General features: G+C 43.0%; 1 protein-coding gene across 1 annotated transcript in view; it reads left to right on the top strand.

Moving 5' to 3' along the window:
• The window catches only part of RMND5A (required for meiotic nuclear division 5 homolog A), a 35,775-nt gene extending 18,234 nt beyond the window's left edge, over positions 1 to 17,541 (top strand). Inside the window, exons 4-8 of the mRNA XM_008056606.2 lie at positions 9,592 to 9,758; positions 10,407 to 10,572; positions 12,553 to 12,655; positions 14,877 to 15,031; positions 16,714 to 17,541. Coding sequence (XP_008054797.2) covers positions 9,592 to 9,758; positions 10,407 to 10,572; positions 12,553 to 12,655; positions 14,877 to 15,031; positions 16,714 to 16,777 — 655 coding nt within the window. The 3' untranslated portion in view covers positions 16,778 to 17,541. The remainder of the gene's footprint in view (positions 1 to 9,591; positions 9,759 to 10,406; positions 10,573 to 12,552; positions 12,656 to 14,876; positions 15,032 to 16,713) is intronic.
• The last annotated feature ends 6,489 nt before the right edge of the window (positions 17,542 to 24,030 follow it).

Here is a 24,030-nt window from a genome sequence, read left to right as displayed (position 1 = left end):
AGGGGCGTGCTCCAAGTAACGTGCAGTCCTGGGGTGTCGAGTCGGCGTGCGTTTCACGTTTGAGCTGCTCTTGTCATATTTCACTCCATGGAGGCGTCCCAGAATACAGCCCCGTCGCAAGGAGCAAGGTCATTTCACGCCCTGGTGTCACAGTTGGTCCTCCCTCCATTTCTGTTTTTCATCCCTGCAGTGCTGTGTGGTAGGGAGGAATGACCCATTCTCATGGTCCCAGTTTGCGTGTATCCTGTGAGTGAGCCGAGCTGCGTCTTCCCTAGGTGTGCTCACGCCTTCCTTCTGGCAATAGCTAACTTGACTAGACTTCTGGCCAGGGCTAACCGTCTTTGACTCTGAGGGCAGTCTTAAGGCAGAAGGGATCACTACTGACATCTGCGACCATATTATACCGCAAAAGCAAAATCTTTTCTATGGACCCATGAGAGCATTTTCACTGCAGCCTCTGGGAAACCTTGTGACTTTTGTTTCAAAGAATTTGTAGCTCTTTTTGCAAAAGCATCAGTAGAATGACATAAGGAGACAAAACAACAAATGGTTATTATACAAAAGAAAGAGAAGTTACAGAATTTTTCACAGAAGAAGAGAGGCAAGAATATTTTCTTATTTGGGACCACAGAAGGATTTGAGGTCATGCAGGCCATGACAGTGTCAGACAGGCTGCTGAAATACAGAGGGCCCCCACAAGCTGGCAACGAGGATTCTCGGTGGTGTTGTGACCAGTCAGCCTCAAGACGAGGGAATGCTTGCTAGGCTTAAGAGGATCTCTGGTATCAATGAGCGGAGTAGTTGTAAGCAGGAAATGGTTCTACAAAATGAAGCTGGGGAAAGCAAGCAGAGTGCCTGATCTTGGAGCCTTGACTGTCTGGAAATGAGGGCGACAATGATTTAGCAGCTTCTGGGGTCTGTTTTCTTATTTTTAATTGTGACTTCCTGTAGTGGACAGTCTTCCTGATTCAGGTACTCTTTAATAGCCATGTGGAACTCAGAGGTAATGAGGCTCTGATAGATGTGTCAGTCAAGAAGAGTGATCAAGGATTGAATTGGTTGGATTTTTTTCCCCAGAGTTTGAATTTTTTTCTTCTTTTTCTCCCTAAGTCTGGTGAGGAAAGGGTCTGTCTATTAAACAGAAGCTAATTGAAAAATGGGAAGAGGTGTTCACTGGGAAGGATACAGAAAAGAAGATAGCACAGTGGAATAGAAAGGCCAGAAGAAAAAAAGTATTTGGGTTGATAGCACTTCTTTCTGACGTCTGTTTTATACTTGTTGCTGGTGAAAGTTGATAGGAGGTCCCAAAACTGTAGAGGTTCTTTTTTTCTTTTTGAGTTGGAGTCTCACTCTGTTGCCCAGACTGGAGTGCAGTGGCCGCTGCAGCCTTGACCTGCTGGGCTCCGGTGATCCTTTCACTTCAGCCTTCCGAGTAGCCGGAATTACAGGCGCACGCTACCATGCCCGGCTAATTTTTTGATTTTATTGTAGAGATGAGGTCTCGCTGCCCAGGTGGGTCTCGAACCCGCGGGCTCAGGCAGTCCACTCACCTCAGCTCCCAAAGGCGCAGGATTACAGGCTGAGCCACCGAGCCCAGCTTGGATTCCTCAAGAGAAAGAATAGACGTTATCTGATTACACCCTTGCCCAGGGACTTGCGGCGCAGTAGATGGGTGGGCAAGCCATGATTAGAGAAATTGAGAATCTGCTTGAAGGAGAGACTGTAAGTAAACTGTCCCTGGCATTAGGTGTTTATCTGGGTAGCTAAACTAGCCAGGAGGCTAAAATCACATGACGGAAAAATGAAGGAGACGCAAGAGGAAAGACTTGAGCTTGTGCTTATAAAATGAGGGCCTTTTATTAATCAGGTCTATAGAAATCTCTTGGTTTTGTGGTAGGAAACAGCAGCAAATAAGGCAATGACAGATTTAAGAACTTTTTAAAAAGTCACTGGTCTGTAGAGTTGTGCTTCTGATACGGTGGCCACTTGGCACATGTGGTTGCCGGGCACTCACGCTAATCTCTGTGCTGCTGAGAACCTCAGTAGAGTTGTATGCGTGTGTGTTTTAAGTAGATTCAAATAGGCGATACCATAGTTATTGTGGTTTCTTAAGTAGTGTGTGAGAAGGACAAAGACTTATACCAACTTGAGATGAGTAAAATGTAGTGGTTCCAGTGGTGGACTCAACCCGCAGCTAAGAAACTACTGTTTGGGAATATTTCAGAAATGAAGTGTCAAGTATTCCTTTTGGTCTCTAAAGGCAAAGTTGTAGGGTTTTAAACTAAAACTGAACTGTATAGCACTAAAGGAGACGAGAAAAAGAAGGTAGCTGTAAGCCTTTAAAAATGCTTTGAGAGTCTTTAGTGGAGTGTGCTGTGGGATTTGGCAAAAGGCTTTTTTTTTTTTTTCCAGTATTACCAGAAATAGACACCCAGCCAGGTTGGCAGAGTTGCGAGAGGACAGAGATAAATTGCTGACTAATGCTGCCAATTAGGTTCCTGAGGGAGAAAAACTAACTCTGAAGGTGAAATCTTGCCTTATTTTTGGAGTGGCACAGGAGTTCTAAATACGGAGCTAGCAGTGTGCCGAGTCTTTTCAGAGGCCTGACAGGGAGGACAGTCAGTGCTGATGGTTCTCTTGGGTGATTGTGTAGATGTGGCTAGCTTCTAACTTCGTCTCTGCAGTAAGTAGTAGTGTTTTGGAGTCTCTTTGTGGAAGAGGCCCCAGAGTTGTTCTTCGTTAAGGAGAATGTGGGGACAGTGAACAGAGATCATTGTGACACTGGTGACCTCACTGTCATTTTGAGGGTCTGTGGTGTTCTCTGAACAGTGTATAGTCCCAAAGGTAACAGAGGAGCAGATTTTTTTTTAATCATCAAAGAATTAGTTAATAATTCTACTGAAGTATTAGCTAGCTTGCTGATTGGTATAGTGGTGGGTCTTTTAAAAATTAAGTTTTCTGCTAGAAATACCATTACCCAGAAATACAGCACCTCATTCCCCAATAGCTCATCATCTAGTTTTTGGCTGACTTCTGATTATATGGCTTCTAGTGCTTTGTTAAGTAGTAGGCTACATTTTTTTCTCACACATTGCAGTGTTTTACTTTTTTGCTTTTTTACTTTTAGGCTCTTCGTAGTCTTTGGATTTAGTGACGTCAGATAAATTAAGATTGTGACTGTCTTCCTACCCCTTATTCCTGCCCAGTGAATCAAATACTTAAAATTCCAAGTGAACTTTTAGTTAAGAAAACATCACCAGCCGGGCTCAGTGGCTCAGCCTGTAATCCCAGCACTTTAGGAGGCCAAGGCGAGTGGATTGCCTCAGCCCGAGGGTTTGAGACCACCCCGGGCAACTTGGCGAGACGTCTTCTCTACAATAAATAAAAAATTAGCCAGGCATAGTAGCGCATACCTGTAGTTCCAACTGCTTGGAAGGCTGAGGCAGAAGGATCGCCTGAGCCCAGCAGGTTGACCCTGGAGTGATCATGAGTTTGCCACTTGCACTCCAGCCTGGGTGATGGAGTGAGACTCCAACCAAAAAAAAGAAAATGTCACCAATTTTTGAAGGGGATTAAAATGTGCATGTAATCGTATTCTAAGATGGCTGGTGCTATAAAAATCAAAGTGGGTCTGAGTATTATGTGCAAAGGCCAAAGGAATTCTTACCCTTTAAAGATAATTTTCTTACTAAAATGATTTTGAAGAAGTCAGTTCATTCCGTAAACACACGTTGAGTAGCTCATTATTGAATGTTTGTGCCAGTGTCTGTGTTCAATGATTCAACTAGCCCTCCCTTTTAATGCTCACAATCCTTTGAGGCACCCCTGTTTGCAGTAAGGAAACAGATTGTAGAGCATTAATTAACAGACTGCTCACATTGAACTGCAGAACCAGGATTTGAGTTCACTCGCACTTGACTCCATTAACCTGAGCTCTTTGTCACTGTACGCCATTCAGAGTAGTGGAGGTACCAAGCTCGGGGAGCCAGACAGAGCCCCTTCCCTAAGAGCCTAGAAGCTGCTGTCGAGTAGACTGTGGTATTAACATGTGAGAGGTTCAAATAAAGCACATCTAGATTTATGTGGAGGGAGAGATTACTAAGAAAGTTATAGAAAATATAATTGAACCTGGGCCTTCAGTTTTTCGACCAAGTTCTCAGCTACTCAGTTTGTATTTGTACTTTTGCCAAAATTAACTAGCCCTTAACATTGGAAGATGGTATTGCAGCTCCTGACTCCACAGAGAGAAGAAGTCTACCTGACTTGCAACTTTAAATTGCCAGGACAAGTCATTGTCCATGGCAGTTGCCAGTTGCGTTGTCTGGATCTGTTTGCATGGGTGTTTCTGGCCTGTGTCTTTCTCCACTTCCATTCCATTTTCAGCCTGTTCTTTTCCTCCTTTATCTCTTCACACCACATGACAGATGCTTCGTTTTATCCTGTGGGCCAGCTACTGATTTCTTACCCTTATGTTGCATAATTTCTCCTGGCACAAACCTCGTGGTTTTCCAGCCCGGCCTACCTTCCTCTTAAAAAAAGCAAAGGGATGGTGCAGCCGTCTTGGTGAGAAGGAGAAAACTAATCTTGTTTTCTTTCCGACTCTTCAGGTTTCTTGTTAATGGGCCACACACACCCCGTCTTCCTCAGGGCCTCGAACTTCGCCTCTTCCTCATTGTACCTACCCCTCCGGGCCTTCCTTGTCTTCATAAAGTAACCTTGTCTCTGAGATCCCTGTGTTCTTTCTCTCATGTTCTCTTCTCTGTTGGACCTCTGGGCAGACCTCTCTGCACGGTTCCAATATGCATACATTTCATTTACCACAGTTTAGTTAAATGGCACTAGGCTTCCAACAATGTGGTTCAAATTTCAGTCACCACAGTATATCAACTGTGAGTAATTGCATAAGTACAGACGTCTCTGTCCATTCTCTCAGTTCATAGATCATCATGTAAGTAACATCTGCGCATCATGGTCACGACCAGTCATGTCAGTTCTTCCTGAGCCAGTGGTTGGTCACTGTGCATCTCATGTCCATTTACCCTCAAGACAGCAAATGTGTAGTTGCTTGACACCTTGTCTCTCAGTGAAAAACCTACGTGACATTTTACAAAAATGGATCGTTGAAAGGGAGTTGGCAACAAAGACAAATTGGTAGAAGTGAAATTGGATGTGAGAAGACAGCAAAGCCAAGCAAGGTCAAGACCTCAACTGGCAAGAAACTGTGGTACAAACATTCTGGAAAAGACCTGAGACTAGAAAAACCAGGGTAAAGTTGCTTCAACATCTTTTTGCTTAAATGGCACTAGAACAGAAAGATGCGTATGGTTTAAATACAGCAATTGCTTCTACTTTTTTTTTTTTTTTTTTAAGAAAGTAGGATTTATTACCAGGACAGTGGGAGGGGACCTGAAAGGGGTTGCCCAATTGCTTCTGCTTTTGATCAGAGACAGTATATAAAAAAAAAATTTATCAGTTTGGCTAACATTCAGGCAGAGATTGAAGTTAGTTGCCTCATTGAAAGAAAGTGGTACTTGCAAGGATATTGAACTTTTATACCAGTAAAACGTGATTTCAGCCAGGCACAGTGGCTCAAGCCTGTGATCCCAGCACTTTGGGAGGCCGAGGCGAAAGAATTGCCTGAGCTCAGGTTGGAGACCAGCCTGGGCAACTTTAGGAGACCTCGTCTCTACAATCAAAAAATTAGCTGGGCATGGTAGCGCATGCCTGTAGTTCCAGCTACTTGGAAGGCTGAGGTGGAAGGATAGCCTTGAGCCCAGCAGGTCGAGGCTGTGGTGGCTGGGAGCATGCCACTGCACTCTAGCTTCTGACTCAAAAAAAAAAAAAAAAAAAAGATGATTTCATCATTTTCAGAAGTTGTCATGAATTGACTCATGTTAAGTTATCTGGGAAACTGCTGTCATGAATAAGGATGCTGCTGTGAAATTTGTACCCAGATTCCAAGGATTGATGAAAGTGGATGTTGTGATGATCCCTATAGAAGGCAACCCTGTCAAGAACTTAGCAAAAGGCATAGGATCGTGAAGAGGTCATAGGTTTTTTTTTTTTTAAGAGAAATTGACTGTCTTATGAGGAGGTAACTGCAGAGAGTAACTGTAAGTAAAACCTTGGCTTACCTGGCCAGGGAATTGGAGTCAAGAAAATACAAATATGGGTTCCCGGGTACCATCTTGGGGGTATGAGAGAGATGTCCTGTCAGACAAGGGTTTCGCCTTTACGCTTATATGTGCTTACATATTTGGAGGAATAAAAACATGGTACTGTGTATCATCCTTACTTAAAAAAAATTACATTTGTCAGAGGGGGAGAAACATAGAAATCCCTTGCCTTGTGAGGTTTAATCTAAAATATTACTAAGTTAAATGAAGACAGTATATTATTTCAGAATAGGATGGAAAAAAACACCACTTTAATAAATGTGAACATTTGTGTTCCATGGATTTGGGTTTTGCGTTCTCCCCTTTGTCCCAGTTTCTTTTTGTAAGGGTATCTGTTTGCTTTCCTAAACATTTCTTGGTGGGGAGGAGGGTGGAATTAGGCAATGCTCATCTTTTCCTGGTTATTATGTAGCCATGTTTATAGCAAAATTTGAAACTGTTTAAAAATAAATTCAAGTAGTAAGTTAAATTACATTGTGTAAACAAACACCTCTTCAAGATAAGTGGAGTTACGGATATTTATAGGTTGAAAGGCTTGGATCCATACTTCATGACCTGAATCACTTTTATGAAAAGTAATTTGTAGTTACTTTATTGACCCTTTGATGAAAAAAGGAAGTTAATAAATTTTTCTTTTGCATTAGCTTGAAAGTTATTACCTTTTTTAAGTATAAAAGTAATGTATAGAAAACCTGAAAAATATAGGACAGCATAGATTATTGTAGAAATCACTGTAACATGGACTGCTGTCCGGCTGCTGTTGATTGGTGTGTCTTCCTGGTGGTTTCAGTTCGCTGGTGTCTTGTTTTGATTAGTCATAGCCCATGCTGTAGCATTTGAAGTCTTGGAGTCATTACTGTTAAAATTCTGGTGACCGAAAGGTTTTTTCTGTAGATCACTTTCCCCTACTTAACACAGTATTGTGAATGCATTTCTATGAAATGAGATAGATTGTTGTCTTCTTTTGTGAATTGTCTGCCTGTGAGCTTTTCCTTCTTTCCGTTGGCTTTCGTCTTTCATTGAAATTTGTAGTTGCTCTGTTTAGCACCACCTTTGACCTTATAAACTCTTGCATATATGCCTCATGTCAGAAAGAGATAAAAATAAAAAGCTTACTGCCTCTCTTGACATGCTAGAGTAAGGAAACATTGTGCCGGAGGGGGCTGGAATAACTTTTGGAAGATGGCCCTATTTAAATGTACTCCTTGGAACTGAAAGTCCATAAGGTGCCTAACAGACTAGAGGGAGGTGGCAGAGAGCCCAGTGTTGTTGGCAACAGTGGTTGGTGTGGGACAGTCACAGAAGGTCGCTGCTGGAAGTACTTTGTTGGTGTCCACAGGCTTGCCAGACTTAGTGCTGCAGCTTGACTGGATTCACCTTAGTGCCAAGCAGTGGTCCAAGGCTAGCAAACAAAGTACGTATTTCCAAAATCCAGATGATTACTATTTTTAAAAAATCACTGTGACTTTGAGGCCAGAGAAGCGTCATGATATAACGCCAAGATGTTAATGCAACGCATTCATTAGAATGTTTAATGTGCATGTGCAGCCCTTTTTGGGAGGTTAGGAGCCAGTAAAAGTGCAGCTCTGGGAAGTCCAGTCCCAGTCAGCTGATTCATTAGGAATCCCTTGGAAGATTTTTCTCTTGGAGTGTGTTTGGAGTTTCTCAGATTTGTCTTTGGTGAATTAGGTTCGGTGGGGGATATATGTCCAATTGACAGTCAAATTAGAGACTGTGATACTAACAACTTCTGTGTTTTAATATGTTTAGAGAAATAATGTTTTCTTAGCACCTTGTTGCAAAATTTAACAGTTAACTGTACATTTTTCTGTTTTAGTCCTCACCTGACCTGCTAGTCAAGATGTGTTACTGCAGCTGGTCATACTATAGAGTCTGAATTGCTGTACTTTGGATAATTTGAAACTAAATCTTGTTTTTTCTTTTACTACCACTATGCTTGTACAAATCACTTTGGCACAGTGAAACATGCTATTTGTCTAGCTTCATCTTCCTGATTCGAGTGAAAGTACATTGAGAGGAAATAACCTAGGTTTACAGTTTTAGTTTTTGAGTCAGAGTGCAGTGGCGCCATCACGATTTACAGCCACCGCAACCTCTGCCTGCTGGACTTAGGCAGTCCTTCTGCCTGAGCTTTTCAAGTAGCCAGAACTACAGATGCACGCCACCATAGCTGGCTAATTATCATTATTCTTATTTTTGCAGACATGAGGTTTCGCCAAGTTTCCTGGGCTGGTATTGAACCCCTGATTGCCTCAGACAGTCTTCTCGCCTCTACCTCCCAAAGTGCCGGGATTACAGGTGGGAGCCACTGTGCCCTGCCTAGGTTTATAATTTTTAATCTCAAAGTGAGTAGCACAATATCTTGCAGATATTGAAAGTTTAAAAATAAATGGTTTCCCTTCAGAATTTTTGATTCCTCTAAAATTAAAAATGGCCGGGCTCGGTGGCTCAGCCTGTAATCCTGCACCTTTGGGAGGCTGAGGTGAGTGGATTGCCTGAGCCCGCGGGTTCGAGACCCGCCTGGGCAGCAAGACCTCATCTCTACAATAAATCAAAAAATCATTCGGGCGTGGTAGTACGCACCTGTAATTCCGGCTACTCAGAAGGCTGAGGCGGAAGGATTGCCGGAGCCCAGCAGGTCGAGGATGCGGTGGCCAGGAGCGGCCACTGCACTCCGGTCTGGTCGACAGAGTGAGACTGCAACTCAAAAAAAAAAAAAAAAAAAATTTTAAATCAAATTAAAAATGAACTAAAAAAGGAATCTCTGATTCCTGTATAAATAAGCCAGTTGTAAGTGAGAGGAGCAGTGGATCTACACCCATTTTAAAACATGACCTACACCAGGCGCGATGGCTCATGCCCCTGAGCCCAGGGGTTTGAGACCAGCCTGGAGAACTTGGTGAGACTGCATCTCTACAATAAACCAAAAAAAGTTAGCTGGGCGTGGTGGCACACAGCTGTGGCTCCAGTTACTTGGAAGGCTGAGGCAGAAGGATTGCCTGAGTCCAGCAGGTCCCGGCTGCGGTGGCCGTGAGCATACCACTGCACTCCAGCCTGGGTGACAGAGTGAGACACCGAACCAAAAAACCCAACAAAACCATGACCTGATGCAAGTTCAAGTACAAGTTCAGGTGACACGTCAGAGTCATTGTGAAACCTTACTGTGTAACTGTCATGTGACTTGATAATTTTTTTGTCTTTCCCTGGCCTCTTGAGGTGTCTGCCATCCGTGTTGATTTTCCTTCCAAGTCTCAGCCTGAGGTTGATGTTACCACAGATCTCCATAAGATGGCAGACCAAACCCCTTTTTTACGGGGTTTCAAACAATTTTTTCACATACCTTGCTTATTTATACTTTTGCTTGTTGTTAAAATACTTTTTGCCTTTTCTTTAGGTGGGCGGTATCAAACCGAGAAATGCTTATAGCCCAAAACAGCTCCTTGGAGTTCAAACTGCACAGACTGTATTTTATTAGCTTGTTAATGGGTGGAACTACAAATCAGCGAGAGGCATTACAATATGCTAAAAATTTTCAGCCTTTTGCCCTAAATCATCAAAAAGGTGAGTGTGGCATCCGATGTGTTTAATGTTGGAACAGGACTATACCCATTAATGTAATTTAACAGTTTATCTTAACTAGATCTAATACATATTTGCTTAATAAACTAAAACAATGGTAGGTAATAATCACAGAAAAAGCTCTGGCTGGCTCTAGAACAAAAGGGAAACATTAAACCTCTTGAATGTGAATTCAGAGAGAGAGACTGCAGATTTAGGGATTCCATATTCAACTAAGAGGAGACCTGAGAAAGTGTGTACCCAGCCTTCTGCTGCCATTATTGCCACCACAGAGTGTCTGAGAGCCACGGTGGCAGCTGTTAACCCCACGCGTCATCGTGGAGTACTGGTTAGCTCTGCAGCCAGAGATTCGTGATGACATCATTGTTCTTCCTCTGGATAATAAATGTGGATAAGATTTTCTAAATTGTAAGTTCAGTATTTTCAGTGCTTTCTTTTGTTTCTGTCTCTCTGTGCTGTTCTTTAATTTTGGGTGAGTGAAGAAGAAAAGCTTAAGGACCAGAATTTTAAAAGACATTGTCAGTATATTATTTTAGGCTGTATTAGCTTGGATAGGAGTATTCTTGCCTTTCTTGGTCTATTACGTGCAATCAAACTCTGATGCTTTTTTACTGATGCCTTTCTATTTAGACATTCAGGTTTTAATGGGAAGCCTCGTGTACCTGAGACAGGGAATTGAGAACTCACCATATGTTCACTTGCTCGACGCAAACCAGTGGGCCGACATCTGTGACATTTTTACACGAGATGCTTGTGCCCTCCTGGGGCTCTCTGTGGAATCTCCTCTCAGTGTCAGGTATGGAGATTGACCTTGCCTGTGATTGAAATACGCCCTGCAAGAGTCAGTTTCCCTCACTCGTCGTCCAGTTCTTGGTGTTTAAAACCAAGAGAACTTGTGTCTCTGTGAAGAAGAGTGCAATTGGTATTTCAAGTGATGGCCACAGTTTTAGAGCAGCGGTCCCCAAAGTGTTGTCTGTGAGCCTCTGGGGGTCCTGAGAGCCTCTTTTACTGTGGTGACATTCACACACATGCTACAAAACAGTGATGGGCCAAACTGCTAGAGCCTTAGCACAAGTCGGGGCAGTGGCACCAAACTCCACAAGTACTCGCAGTTTAAGAGATGCTAGTTTTGCTTAAGAACGCTCTTAGTGAAGCATTAAAAATGATCAGTTTTATTAAATCTTGATCTTTGAGTACACTTCTTTTTAATATTTTCTATGACAAAATGGGAAGTTTGTATAAAGCACTTCAGTTTCATGCCAAGACAAGCTGATTATCTTGAGAAAAAGCCCCTGTATGTTGTTTTAAGTTACGAGCTAACCAGTCACTTTTTTCACAGAACACAGTTTTTACTTGAAAGAACTACTACCAGACAAACTATAGTTTTTCACACTCAGGTTTTTGGCAGTTGTTTTATTTTTAAGAGATGGAGTCTTGCTGTGTTGCCTAGGTCAGACTTGAACTCCTGGGCTCAAGCAGTGCTCCCACTTCAGTCTCCTGAGTAGCTGGGACTATAGGCCCGTGCCATCACACCTGGGCACTTTTTTAAATGAATGAAATAAGCCAGCCACAGCAAGAAAAGCAGCTGACAGTATTTTTTGCCGCATTGTTAAAGTTCACGGTTTCTGTTTGTTTAATTGTTATTATGGTTTGTTTATCTGCTTGAGCCCAGGCATTCAAATCCAACCTGGGCAACATAGCAAGATTCCATCTCTTAAAAAATAAGAATAAAATTACTGCCAAAAACCTGAGTGTGAATAACTATAGTTTGTCTGTTAGCAGTTCTTTCAAGTAAAAAACTGTGTTCCATGAAAAAAAGTGACTGGTTATATCATAATTCAAAACAACTTACAGGTGCTTTTTCTCAAGATAATCATCATACTTTATTTTGGTGTCCCTGAGTGGGAAGTTCAAAAATTGAAATTTGGAAAATGTACCCTCCACTGTAATCTTGTCAACTTCCCATTACTTGAAAGCTTTTCTGATGAGATTGGTGGTGACATTAGCAAATTTTTTTTTTATATTGTGTAATGGAATGAAACATTTGGAAGGTCTCAATTCACTTTGATCTTTCAAAATCCTGCATGAGTAAAACAATCAAAGTATGAGACGGATTTTAATGTAGCAGAGTACAAAAAATTAAATGACAAGATTTCAGATTCTACTCTGCAAGTAACTTTTAGAAAACTGTCACCTGTCAGTTTGATGTGGTGCTAAAGAGAAATGTCCACAAAGATCTGAAGGGCTCTTAAAGTACTGTGAATCTGTATGAGGCTAAATGTTTTTCAAGTACTTTGAGCTAAAGAGCTTATCACAATGGATTGAGTGAAGAGTAAGCCATCAGAAATTCAGCTATCCTCTGTTGAGACAGACATTAAAGAGATTTGTAAACATGTAAAAACAATGCCACTCTTCTCACACATGTATTTTTGTTTTGTAAAGTATAGATATTTTTACAAGAATGTTACTTATTATTACATAGTGTTCATTTTAATATGAATTAACCTGTACCTTTTAAGCTTTTCAGTTTTAATTTCTACATTAAGTAGTGATTGGTACAACCTGCAACAATAAGAGCTTTTTGAGATCCTTAATATTTAAGCTTGTAAAGGGACCCTGAAACCAAGAAGTTTAAGAACCTAGGCTTGCTTTTTAGCAGAGCAGAAGGCTCTGTTTCCTGCCCAGTGACTAGGGCCTGCGGCACACGGGGTCAGGAGACATTGACATCTTGTTGGACCAAGTGGCCTGGGCACTGATGCTTCGTCTGCTCTCCCAGTTTCTCAGCAGGTTGTGTGGCACTGCCAGCTTTAATTAACATCAAAGCTGTGATTGAACAGAGACAGTGTACTGGAGTTTGGAACCAGAAAGACGAATTACCTGTGAGTTCATTTTCTGTTGACTGTTTATCTTTCCTGCCTTTAGAAGAATGTGGATGTTTAGGGATTAGGATGTCCATCCTACCTGTTAACCAGAAAACATTATTGTCACCGTTTAACAGTTCTTTTATATCCATATGTGGACACAATTAAACAGTAGAAATGAGGAAGCTTGTATATTTTGGGGGCACTGGAGGAGTGTTCTTAGGATTTTAACTTTAAGTGGCTTTGAAAGCTCATGAAGGAAAACGTTAGAAGTGGTAGGACTTGTGCACTGAGCGTGCAGTGTGTTCTGCAGTGCTGTTCACCAGCCACTCCTGTAATTTTTTTTTAATCATAAAAATGCAGTACATCAGTTCAGCTAGATTTAGTTTTGTCTTAAGTGTTGGTGTTAATGAGATCATAGGCTTGTACTGGTGCTATTCTTCTAGTAGCAATTGAAACAAGTTAGAGGGCTGTAAAAGGAAAGGTGGTCTCCCAACACCTGCAGTCATCAGTGGACTGCCAGTGCTAGGTGTCCACTCTGCTGTGGAAAGGACCGTGGTTGTCACACCACCAATCATTTGCTAGCCCTGCACCTCCTGTAAGCAGTAAAACGTGCATCTCTACGTAGGGACTAGCCTTCTCTTTATGGGGGTGCTAAAGACTGGAGATAACATGAGCTTGCTAAGTGTAATGTGGGACGCCTAGAGGCACTCACATTGTGGCTGCCATGGTGCAGTTGTGACGCAGAGTGGCAGAGGCCTCGAGTGTGTGTTTCCACCAGACCCCTGACAGGCATGAAGAGTCTTGCCTGGAATTCACCTTCCTGTTATGGTTGTGTCACAGACCTGAGGATCTGACATAGGCGTTTGGCTGTTCACTTCTTTTCTGTACCACCTGCGCACAGGTTTATCTGTAGTTACCTTGCTCTCCCAGCTGGTAACTCTGGCAGTTGGTTGCCCTGCCTGCTTCTCCATGATCTTTTCTGATTAAGGCACAGGTGCATTCTTGGCCCTGAGTGTGGTCAGGATGCAAACAGCACTGCTGCCAATCTGAGCAAGTGGAAAGACCTTGAACCTTCACTTGCTGTGCTGAGGCAGGTGCTGGCATCAGTAGTTTCTCAGTTGCACTGTGAGCCTCTTGGATGCTTCCTGCTGGAACAGAGCAGACTGAAACTTCCGTTTGCATAAAGCTATATAGGTCAGGCTAGTACAGCAGTTGGAGGTGGTGTTCTGACTGTCATTTGTCAGAATTGTTCTGTTACACTTTGTCAACTTTCTTGACAGTCTGGGTAATGGACTTTCGTATTAGTAGCCACTTTAGATTTAGAATTAAAAAAACAAAACAGAATTGACATTTGTGGAGCTTCTGTTATATGCCAATCACTCTGCTAGATGATTATTTAGCTTTTGTATGATTTGTTTGTGGTAAAGAGAAAGATGATACAAGTACCATGGGCTTGGTACAGATTGCAAAAAGTTCTGTTGAAATTTGGCCTAGAGCTCCATTTCAGGTGGTTTCCCTGGACTATTACACATACAATGTGGGAAACTAAGATCTAATGCACACACAAGAGGTCTGAAAGGAGTTACTACGCTGAATTTTATCACCTGGCTAAGTGTGCTGCAAAACGTGTGGTTTCTGGTGGGTTTGCTCTTTAGAGTAGTCTGATGAGTTTTCAAGAGTGTTTGACAGCTGGAGCATTGCCTTGCTTTTGACACTCTGTCAGACATCAGAATTTGGTTTGAAAAGTAATATCATAAATAATCTTGAAGGCTGGGCGCAGTGACTCAAGCCTGTAATCCCAGACTTTGGGAGGCCAAGGCAAGAGGATTGCCTGAGCCCACGGGTTTGAGACCAGCCTGGGCAATTGATGAGCCCTCGTCTCTACAATAAACGAAAAAATTAGCTGGGCATGGTAGGGCGCGCCTGTTGTTCTGGCTACTTGGAAGGATGCTGGAGCCCAGTGGGTTGACACTGGGGTGGCTGTGAGTGTGCCACTGCACTCCAGCCTGGGTGACGGAGTGAGACTCCGAGTCAAAAAACAAAAACAAGCAATAATCTTGAAGGCTAATTTAACACTTTGAATCCCTGAGGCTATTCGTCTTTGAGTTTTCAGAAGAGCGCTGTAGAAAGTTGCATTCATGCTACTAGAGCTGATGAATGCATAGTACATATTATCATGCGGGTAATTTTCTTAAATATAATTTTGGCCTTTCTACTTTTCTTTTCTTTAAAACAGATTGAAGTTGACCTTGGTAAAAAGTGCTGGTATCACTCTATATTTGCCTGCCCCATTCTTCGTCAGCAAACAACAGACAACAATCCCCCTATGAAATTGGTCTGTGGTCATATTATATCAAGAGATGCCCTGAATAAAATGTTTAATGGTAGCAAGTAAGTGTCTGACTTTTTAAATGTTTGTCAATACATTTTCTTGGGAGCTTGATGGGGTGGGGAAATAAGACGTAATGAGGATACATAAATGTAGCTAGATTTAGAAATAAGTAGATTTCTCAACTATCCATTTGGCAAAGTGGGTGGTGTCTGAGCTTTTGCCATTTTAAAAATTTGTTCATGGCTCTGGTGAGTAGTTTATAAGCGAGATGCTTACTTTTAACTTTTTGAGTACTTGATTCGTTTCCCCCCTTTTTATATATAAATGGTAGTATGTACTATAACCAGTTTAACATTTGCTGCTTTCACTGAGTAATATATCTTGGAGATTGGTTAAGTGCTGCAGAAATAGCCCTCATTCTTTGTTAAAAATTCAGAGTATTCTACCATGTGAAATATGATTATTTGATTATTTTGCCAGTTTGGAGATTGTTTACATGTTATAGAAAGAGCCCTCATTCTTTTTTTGTTAAGGAGTCAGGGTATTCTACTGGCCAGGGGTGGTGGCTCACGCCTATTATCCCAACACTTTGGGAGGCAGAGACTAGAGGATTGCTTGAGTCCACGGGTTCTAGACTAGCCTGGGCAACATGGTGAGACCTGGTCTCTACAATAAATCAAAAAATTAGCTAGGTGGTGGCACATACCTGTAGTTTCAGCTACTTGGAAGGCTGAGGTGGAAGGATCACCTGAACCCAGTTGGTCAAGGCTGCAGTGACCATGAGTGTGCCACTGAACTCCAGCATGGGCAACAGAGTGAGACACTGACTCAAAAAAAAAGATTCAGAGTATTCTACCACATGGAAATATGATGGTTTGATTATTTTTGCCAATTCCCTGTTGATGAACATTTAAGTCGTTGTTACTCTAAACAGCGCCAAGGTGAAATGTTAGTACCTTGTCTATACATTATATTGAATTCCTAGATTGGAATTGCTGATTCAAAAGGCATATATTTGTAAATTGTTTCTAGATAATGAACTCGGATTGCTTTTTAAAAAAACTCAGAAGCCTGTTTCTAGCTTAGGCAGCTAAAGAGTTTTGCTGGTGTTCATTCCCGACCCATTGTAGCTAGGCCCTTCTTTTGTGGGCTGACCCTGGCTTGTAAAGAAGCTGCTGCTGCCCTTCCCAGCCCGTGCAGCAACACTGGCAGATACAGGCTGGTGGTGACTTGGAAAGCGAGTGGGATCATTGATCTTAGCGCAGACTGTGCTGGTTTTATGTGCTGATGGGAGCCACGTGTACCATTCTGGGTGTGGGCTTGCAGCTGGCCTTAGATTTGCTGCTCGTGAGTGGATTTGGGGACCAGTACATTGGAAATTCATTTAGAGATCAATACAGCCTAAACCTTTGGAGAAGAGAAATTGGATTTACTTCTGAAACCCAAAACACAGTTTTCAGAAGAGTTGTCTTTTTTGTTCACAAGACAATTTTTGCTGATTTCCACTGGGGGAGGAGGCCTTCATGTTAGGGTCTGGCATGGGGAATATTTATTTTTGATCCTTCAAAGCTAGGCAGTTATATTAAGGGAAAGCATAGCTAATCCTCAAAGCAAAGGACATGTTGTGTTTGTGTGTTTTTATATGTATGTATAATTGCTGAAGATATTCTATAACTATATGAAAATTGAGTGCTTACTACTTACCTGTTCCTTGATTCCGTATTTTCTTTCTTGCCTTTAGATTAAAATGTCCATATTGTCCAATGGAACAAAGTCCAGGAGACGCCAAACAGATATTTTTCTGAAGGAAGTCACTTTAGTTTGCGATATGTAAGTGAAACTGAATTGTGGGCGCCTTTCAGAAGAGAACGTTCCATTTGATGCAGCTAACCAAGGACTCCCTTGTTCATATAAGCTAATGTTCCAGAAACTTTGCCAACACGTAGTGTACACACACGAGGGGAGTGCTCCAGATGGATACTGTCATAGGGCTTTATTATATTCTTGGTCTTCATTTCTGATCAAGTAAATACACCAGCAGTTGTCATTCAATGCAGGTTTTTGTACTTAATTATATGGTGATTTTTTTACTTTTTAAGAGCAGAAACAAATTGACCTCCCTGCCATGTGTTTAATATTTTCCTGCTTTTGCTTTCGTCATTTTCCTGACAAGTATAAGCCTTGAGAGTGTTTATGAAAAAGTTTTATTTCCTGTCTTGAATACATAATTAAATGAAAATTCTCCAGAAAATGTTTGATAATTGAATTGTGCTTATAAAACTAATTTGCGTTTTTATTTGCTTGGGGAAGAAAGCTGTGATAGAGTGAGAATTTGCTTTTTAATGTTTTCCTCTGCTCCAGCTCTAAGAAGCCAGCACGCCTGCATTTTAGCCCTGCTTGTAGCACCGGCAGGCTGCCTGTTTAAAATGTCATCAGTTAGCAGGCTGGTGTCAGAAGTCTTCTGTTAGAAGAGAGTGGAAGAAGTATTATTATTTTTTTTTCTTTTGCTTTCCTTGCCAAGAGGTGCTTGTTTTAAAACTGTGTTCAATAAAATGAAATTCTGAAGCTAGAAGTGTTCCAAAATTGATATTTGCTCTCTTGGTCTTGGTAGTCCTGTTATATCATTGCAGACACAGTGTTGTGCATGTGTGTATCTGTGTGCACCAGCATCAAACATTGTGTATCTGGGAGAGAAGAAGCATGTTCCAGTCCTAAAATGCAGTTACCAGACCCATCACTTTAAATCCTTAAGGGTAGAAGCTAGCAGATTTTCAGTAGTGCAGAATATGTTTATTGCTGTTTTTGTGTTTGAATAGTATACTGTTTGATGCCTCTCTTCTGCAAAGTGTATCATCTCATTGACTGTGAATCTGTATATTATGCTAATGGATACAGATGATGATCTTTTCTCTTATGAAATCTCTTCGTTTAATGCACTGTCCAGAAATAGCCATGCGTAGAGTCTTTGTATGATGAACTACATGGAAAAGACTTCTGTGAACATAATTCTGATTTAAACCCATGAAGTTCCTTCAATATGAGAAGAATGTTATATGAAAATCACCAAATATTTTGCAACTTTATTTCATCTGACATGGACCTGCACGTCAGTAGGAATACGTCTGTGAGAAAATGAAAAGAAGAAGAAGAAAACACAGAAGCAAAGGGAAACGTGGCGCTTCACATTAAAATACAGACAGACTTGGTTTGGGGGCTGGACAACAGGTCTGGTGCTGAGTTCACTGGAAACTGGGAACATTTGCAGCAGCTCACCGGGCTGGGCAGTTTATTTTGAAACGTTCACCTGGGAAAGCTGGGTTCATTTGTGAAGGGAAAGGGTACTGCAGAACAGTCCTGCGCGGTGACCGTGTGGCTACATGGATGCCTTCTGTGTGCTGCTGTGTAGGCTGGCGAGGGGTCGTGACGGGCCTGGCTCGCAGGACCAGCCTTGTCCGGCTTCAGTCTGGTCCCCCTGGAACTCGTGCCCCATGCTTCTGCCTCACCGTCGGAATTCTCCATCCAGTCCCCCCTCTCTACTAAATCAGCGAAGGAAGAGAGCAGGCAGCTCCTTGGGCCAGAAAAGAGAAGGCAGAGAGTTCTAGGCAGCACTCCAGTGAGGGTGTGGACTGGCGTATTTTATATACATATACACATGTGTGTCCTTTGAATTAAAACCCTAGAGTGTCATTTTTAAAAATCTTCTCCCTAGGCCAAGTTCAGCTTTATTCACAACTAATTCTCTCCTTTCCACCCCAAACACCGACACCACATTTAGGTTTCATATGAGGTTTGAATGATACAGATGTGCTCTAGAGGCTGGTAGTCTACGTGTTTGGTGGCCAGATATTCCATGGCTTGGCTCTGGCCATTTTTAAGGACAAAAGCCAGAGCTCTGCTCTGTCCATCTCTTAGTGTCGGGAGTACTATCGACAGTTTTTTGTGCAGCCCCTGAAAACGTTAAAAAGAGCAGGCTTTACAACTTTCTGTATTAGGTCCCTGTGGTCCCACTGGGCAGGGTAAGGGCCAAAAATCTGAAGCTCTGTTGATCTGACAGTTTAACATGAAAATTATGACTCGTGACCTTTAAGTGCATGGCCTGGAAATTCACTGGAGACTAAATGTGAAGGAGAGGTGGATTTGAAGAGGCCAGACCTTAACCAAAGATGCCGAAGCACCACGTTCTTCCTGCTCTAAAAACGTCTCCACAGACAGTGTTGCAGCCCTGTCATCGCTGATGCTGTGTGTGTGTCAGCAGTGCAGAGGGTGCTCTCTCTCTCTCTGCCTCTACTTACGAAAGGTAATACTAGAGGCAAGGCTTGCCACAGTCAGATATGTCACAACACTGTACATTGAAAGCAATTTCAGAATGGTTTCTGTTTCTTTGTAAACCATTTCCGTCATCAGTCGTGGACAAAGGCTGTGGGACTGTGCTGAGTCAATGAAACCTCATCATCCATCCCTGAGATTCCGACTTGGCTGGAGCATCTGTTTTTGAGGACAGTCTTTACAGTGGCTAAGGTTGTCTTCACCTGTTTTCTCCTTTGTGTGATCCTTGCAGATGCCATTTCTGTTGTTCTATTGGATATTATATGAGACTTCGAATACATAAATGAACGGGTATTGGTGCCTCTTTATTTTAAGGATTTTGAAGAAAAGAGCCACCTCATATTCATAGGGTGTGTATTTTGTGAGTGTGTGAGCATTTAACTGAAAATAAGACCGTTACGAAGTAAGCCTTTGTTTGAGCTTTTCTGTAGCAGCTAATATACACAGAGACACTAAAACCCACACCGAGTTTTGTGGGGAACCAGGATCCTTTTTTTCCCCCTCCAGGTGGCCCTGCAGGCCGTGCAGTTGGCGTTCAGTATACTTTATGCTGTGAGTTTTTTCCACCTCTGTGGTTTCCGCCTTTGGGACCTGGACACTGCAAAAACCGAGCCCTCTTGGCTCTCTGCACAAGACAAGCTGCTGGTAGACTGTAGCAGCCCTCTGGTTTTCCAGCTCAACCTCTGATAAAGTGGACTGGCAGCCATGCTGCTCAGTCTGTTTAGTCAGCCGACTCAGGTTATTTTCAGGGAAGGCGTGGAGGCATGGTTTGGTTGATTTCATCACTAAGATGTGTGAGGTGATGACACAGACCAAATACCTTTCATCGCTTCACTCTGTGTTTTCTTGGGTAACACTAGAATGCTGTGGTCTTGAAGGAATGTTAGCAAGGAACACGGAAGCTCTGGTGTTTCATAAGCCTGTCCAGCTGCAACAGATTTTACATGGTGCAGCAGTGTTTGTCATAAGCAGGTACACGCTTCATGAACTGTTCTTAATCTTTAATTGAATAGATACCAAAAATAGAACAGCAAACGTGTTTTAATGGCAGATGAGGCTGTTAGTTTTAGGGTGAATTTTCCACTGTTGATTTTCCTTCGGGACATAGCGAGAGAAACAGAGTTTTGTTTTCGAGATGTTTCCACTGCAGTTTGAAGTCCCAGTGGGCATGTGCTTCTTTTGCTTTGCTTCCACAGGGGCAAAAGCGGTTGGACTTGGCTCTCAGCACATGCTTTGCTCCCTGTTGTGGGGGAGGACCAGTTCTCACAGTGGCGGCCACCCCGCCTTTCCACCCCGCCTTCTCCAGCAAGGCAGACGTAGGGGATCGCAAGGATTCCGTGCCTGGTGTTCCTCTAGGAAGGGGTAGGAGCGGGTGGGTGGGTCTGGGAGGAAGCGGGAGAAGAACATGGGAGTGTGAGTGCGTGCGTGTGTCTGAAGCTCGCCGTTGCTCCCGGTGCCTGATGAGAAGCAGGTGCTGGGGACGCTTGGCCTGTGACTGCAGTATGCATGGATTTCTTCCCTCTGTGTTTTCTGAACTTATGCTAAAAGGATTCATTAAATCATCTTGTTCAGATGGCTCAGGATTGTTTTTCTTTTGCTTACCCTGTGCTCTTGGGTTCAATAGTATTTCTATAATTATGTATCAAGAATAGTGTTGCACTGTAATCTATCATATAGAGCTCTATGTATGGAAGATTTTGATCAGTTTTTTAAGAAATGTATCCTGTTTGCAAGGCACAATAAAGTTGCATCTTATAGACTATAGGTAATAAAGCTAACAATAAACCTTATTTAACACGAACCATATTCATATTCTCTGTTCATTTGATTTTGGAAAAGAGTCTAGCATAGTTTCAGGGATTTCATTTTAACTTTGAAAATTCTGATATACTTAATTTATAAATATTGGACTGATTATAATAGAGTTTTGGAAAACTATAAGAAATGCTTTGTTAATGTGTGTATTCCTATGTAAAACACATGGCTTCTCCTGTGTATATTTTTAAAAATTAAAGAAATGCACATTTAAAAAGTGTTTTGTGGAACCAGTCTGTGTAAATGTGCCAGGTGACAGGGGTGTGAAGGAGGGAGCGTGGAGATGCCAGTTGAGAGTTGAGAACGTTGACATCTGCACTTGCGCAGGGTCTGCATGTCAAGGATTTAAGAGTGTCTTTGTCGTCATCTTATTCTGTTTCTGTGCCACCGACAGTGTGAGAGGAGGCGGTGGCCGGCATTGTCCCGAGTTTCTAAGTGGGCGATCATGTTCATTTTCTGGCTTCTGCCCCTGACGCCTAGCCTGTGCACAGCTGGGACCCTGCCCTGTGTGCTGACCTGAGGAACCCCGGATCAGCCCCATGTCTGTGTGCCCACTCCGCATTGCCAGGGAGGAACGGAGGCCGGGTTGCCCGTCCTCAGTCACAACTGAGGTGGTAGAGACCTGTGATTTATTTGGGCCCCTTTTTTTGTTGTTTTGTTTTTTTTAGACTTGGTCTTATTTGCGATTTTAGCATCTTTTCTACCTGTGGGAACCTCTGTGGGTTCCCCCCAGCTGTAATTGAGCTGGTGGACCAGGTGGCAGGCTGGGCCGAGGCCCCACCAGCTGTCTCTGCTGCATTTGGGCTCTCCAGGACTCAAAGTGTGGTCCATGAGCCCATAGCGTCAGTGTCACTTGGGAGCGAGTGAGAAATGCACGGTGTCAGGCCTCAGCCTGAAGCTCCTGAATCAAAATCTGCATGGTCGTGAGAAAGTGGGCTCTCTTACAAGGAGCCTTGTGGCTGCTCCCTATCCTATGACGTGTCCTTCCTCTTAAACTGGCAGGAGGAAATCATATGCACCTAACAGAGCCTCTTCTTGATGACTAAGTCCTGACTCAAGAAAACAGTCTGCTTTGAGCACTAGTCTAGGCATTTCAAAATCTGCAGCATGGTTAGATGTAGCTTCCATCCCCTCCCACCAGAACAAGGAAGGTGAGCACCAAAGATGTAAAATAAGCCGGGCTCGGTGGCTCAGCCTGTAATCCCGCGCCTTTGGGAGGCTGAGGTGAGTGGATTGCCTGAGCCCGCGGGTTCGAGACCTGCCTGGGCAGCGAGACCTCATCTCTACAATAAATCAAAAAATCAGCCAGGCTGTAATTCCTGCTACTTGGAAGACTGAGGAGGAAGGATCGCTTGAGCCCAGCGGGTCGAGGCTGCGGTGGCCGGGAGTGGTGGCTGGGCGACCGAGTGAGACTCCAACTCAAGGAAAAAAAAAAGATGTAAAATAATGGATTCTTGTCATGGCAAGGACTGAAAACGTACTTTAAACAAAGACTGATGCCGTTCACCCCCCAGTAGAGAAACTTGGCAAGAGACAGGATCGCAGCAAAAGACAGACGTGCCTAACTTTCCAGTACCCAGCAAGAAATACGTAGAGTACACTTACCCAAAGTGTAGAATTCTGAAATGGGTCTTATAGACCAGTATTTAATACTTAAAAGTGTGAGATACACTGCTTTCTCCTTTTTGATACTCATCAAGACGGACCTTGTGACCTGCTGACGGACCACCATTTGTAAAACCACGCGTGGAGAGACAGCGATACACCACTTGGTGTATTCACAAAACTACTTTGAAGCCTTTTCCTTCAGCAGTGGAGGATTTCACACACACTGAGTGTCCTGTGCTAACAAGCGTGTAGAAAAGTGTTACAAGACGTATAACCGAGAGCTCCTCATTCCTAAGCCTGCCTCTTATTAAGGAGTTTGCATTTACATAGCTCTGCTTCCTCTCAGCTTAGAAAAATGCAAATAATTTTTAAAAGGAGAAAAAAATGCAAAGTGCTTCATGCTAAATATTGGTGTGTACATAGACTCCTCGAGTTTGAGAACTTAAATGTGTGTTTGGTGCTGAAAATATTTTACATGTGTGGCATCATCGTTAGTCATTCAACATGAAATTTTAAGTGCCCACCATGTGCCAGACGTGGAGACTGCCGGAAGGTACAGACAGCCAGAGCCAAAGTCCTGCCGTGAAGTTGATACACCGGAGGGGATGCCAGGGCAGAGACCGGGAGAGCTGCAACAATTTGCCTGGTTTTTAGGCCCACCCTGGCTACCGTGGGATGAAGGGGGCGGGAGGTGAGATGACAAGACTAGAGCCAGGGAGGCCAGTGGCATGCGATGAAGTCAGATGAGTGTGTTCTGAGCACTGATCTCGTGTACCTTGGAGGTCCTGGGGGTGGAGGAGTAAACGAGGCAGACTTGGCCTCTCAGGATCAGGGTAACGAAACGTGAGGGTGAGAGATATTACGAAGAAAGTGCAGGAAGGAAGGCAGTGTGCCATCACACCAAGACAGAGCTCTGACCTGTGTTGAACAGGCTTCCTTGCTCCCGTGTTTTAAGTATATTCCCATTTCTGTCTGTTGTCTGCATTTTCTAGGAGGGTGAATGTCTAACTTACACTGGTTTCCTGACACTCTGTGCCTGTGCAGAATTCTGCCAATTTCCACTTGCAACTGGCCTTTTTACTTCCCTCAAAGACTTTCAGCCACCAGCAAGTGTTGCCAACAGATTCTGGTATCCATTTTATCCCCTCTGAAGAGACAGTTTTTCTTGAAAGACATATTGTGGGGTACAATTCAGGGTTAGGTATATAAACATTGATCATGCAGGTACCATTGTTGAGGTATGCCCCTCCCTCCCTAGCAGTTTCCCTCAACTGCCAATCCCACCCCCCCTCCCCTGACAGTTTCCCAC

Source organism: Carlito syrichta, unplaced genomic scaffold (genome assembly GCF_000164805.1).
Source record: "Carlito syrichta isolate Samal-C Ts95f unplaced genomic scaffold, Tarsius_syrichta-2.0.1 Scaffold302411, whole genome shotgun sequence".
In the NCBI taxonomy this organism is placed as follows: domain Eukaryota; kingdom Metazoa; phylum Chordata; class Mammalia; order Primates; family Tarsiidae; genus Carlito; species Carlito syrichta.
The sequence above is the reverse complement of the archived record's forward strand: the minus strand, read 5'-3'. Positions and strand labels throughout refer to the sequence as shown.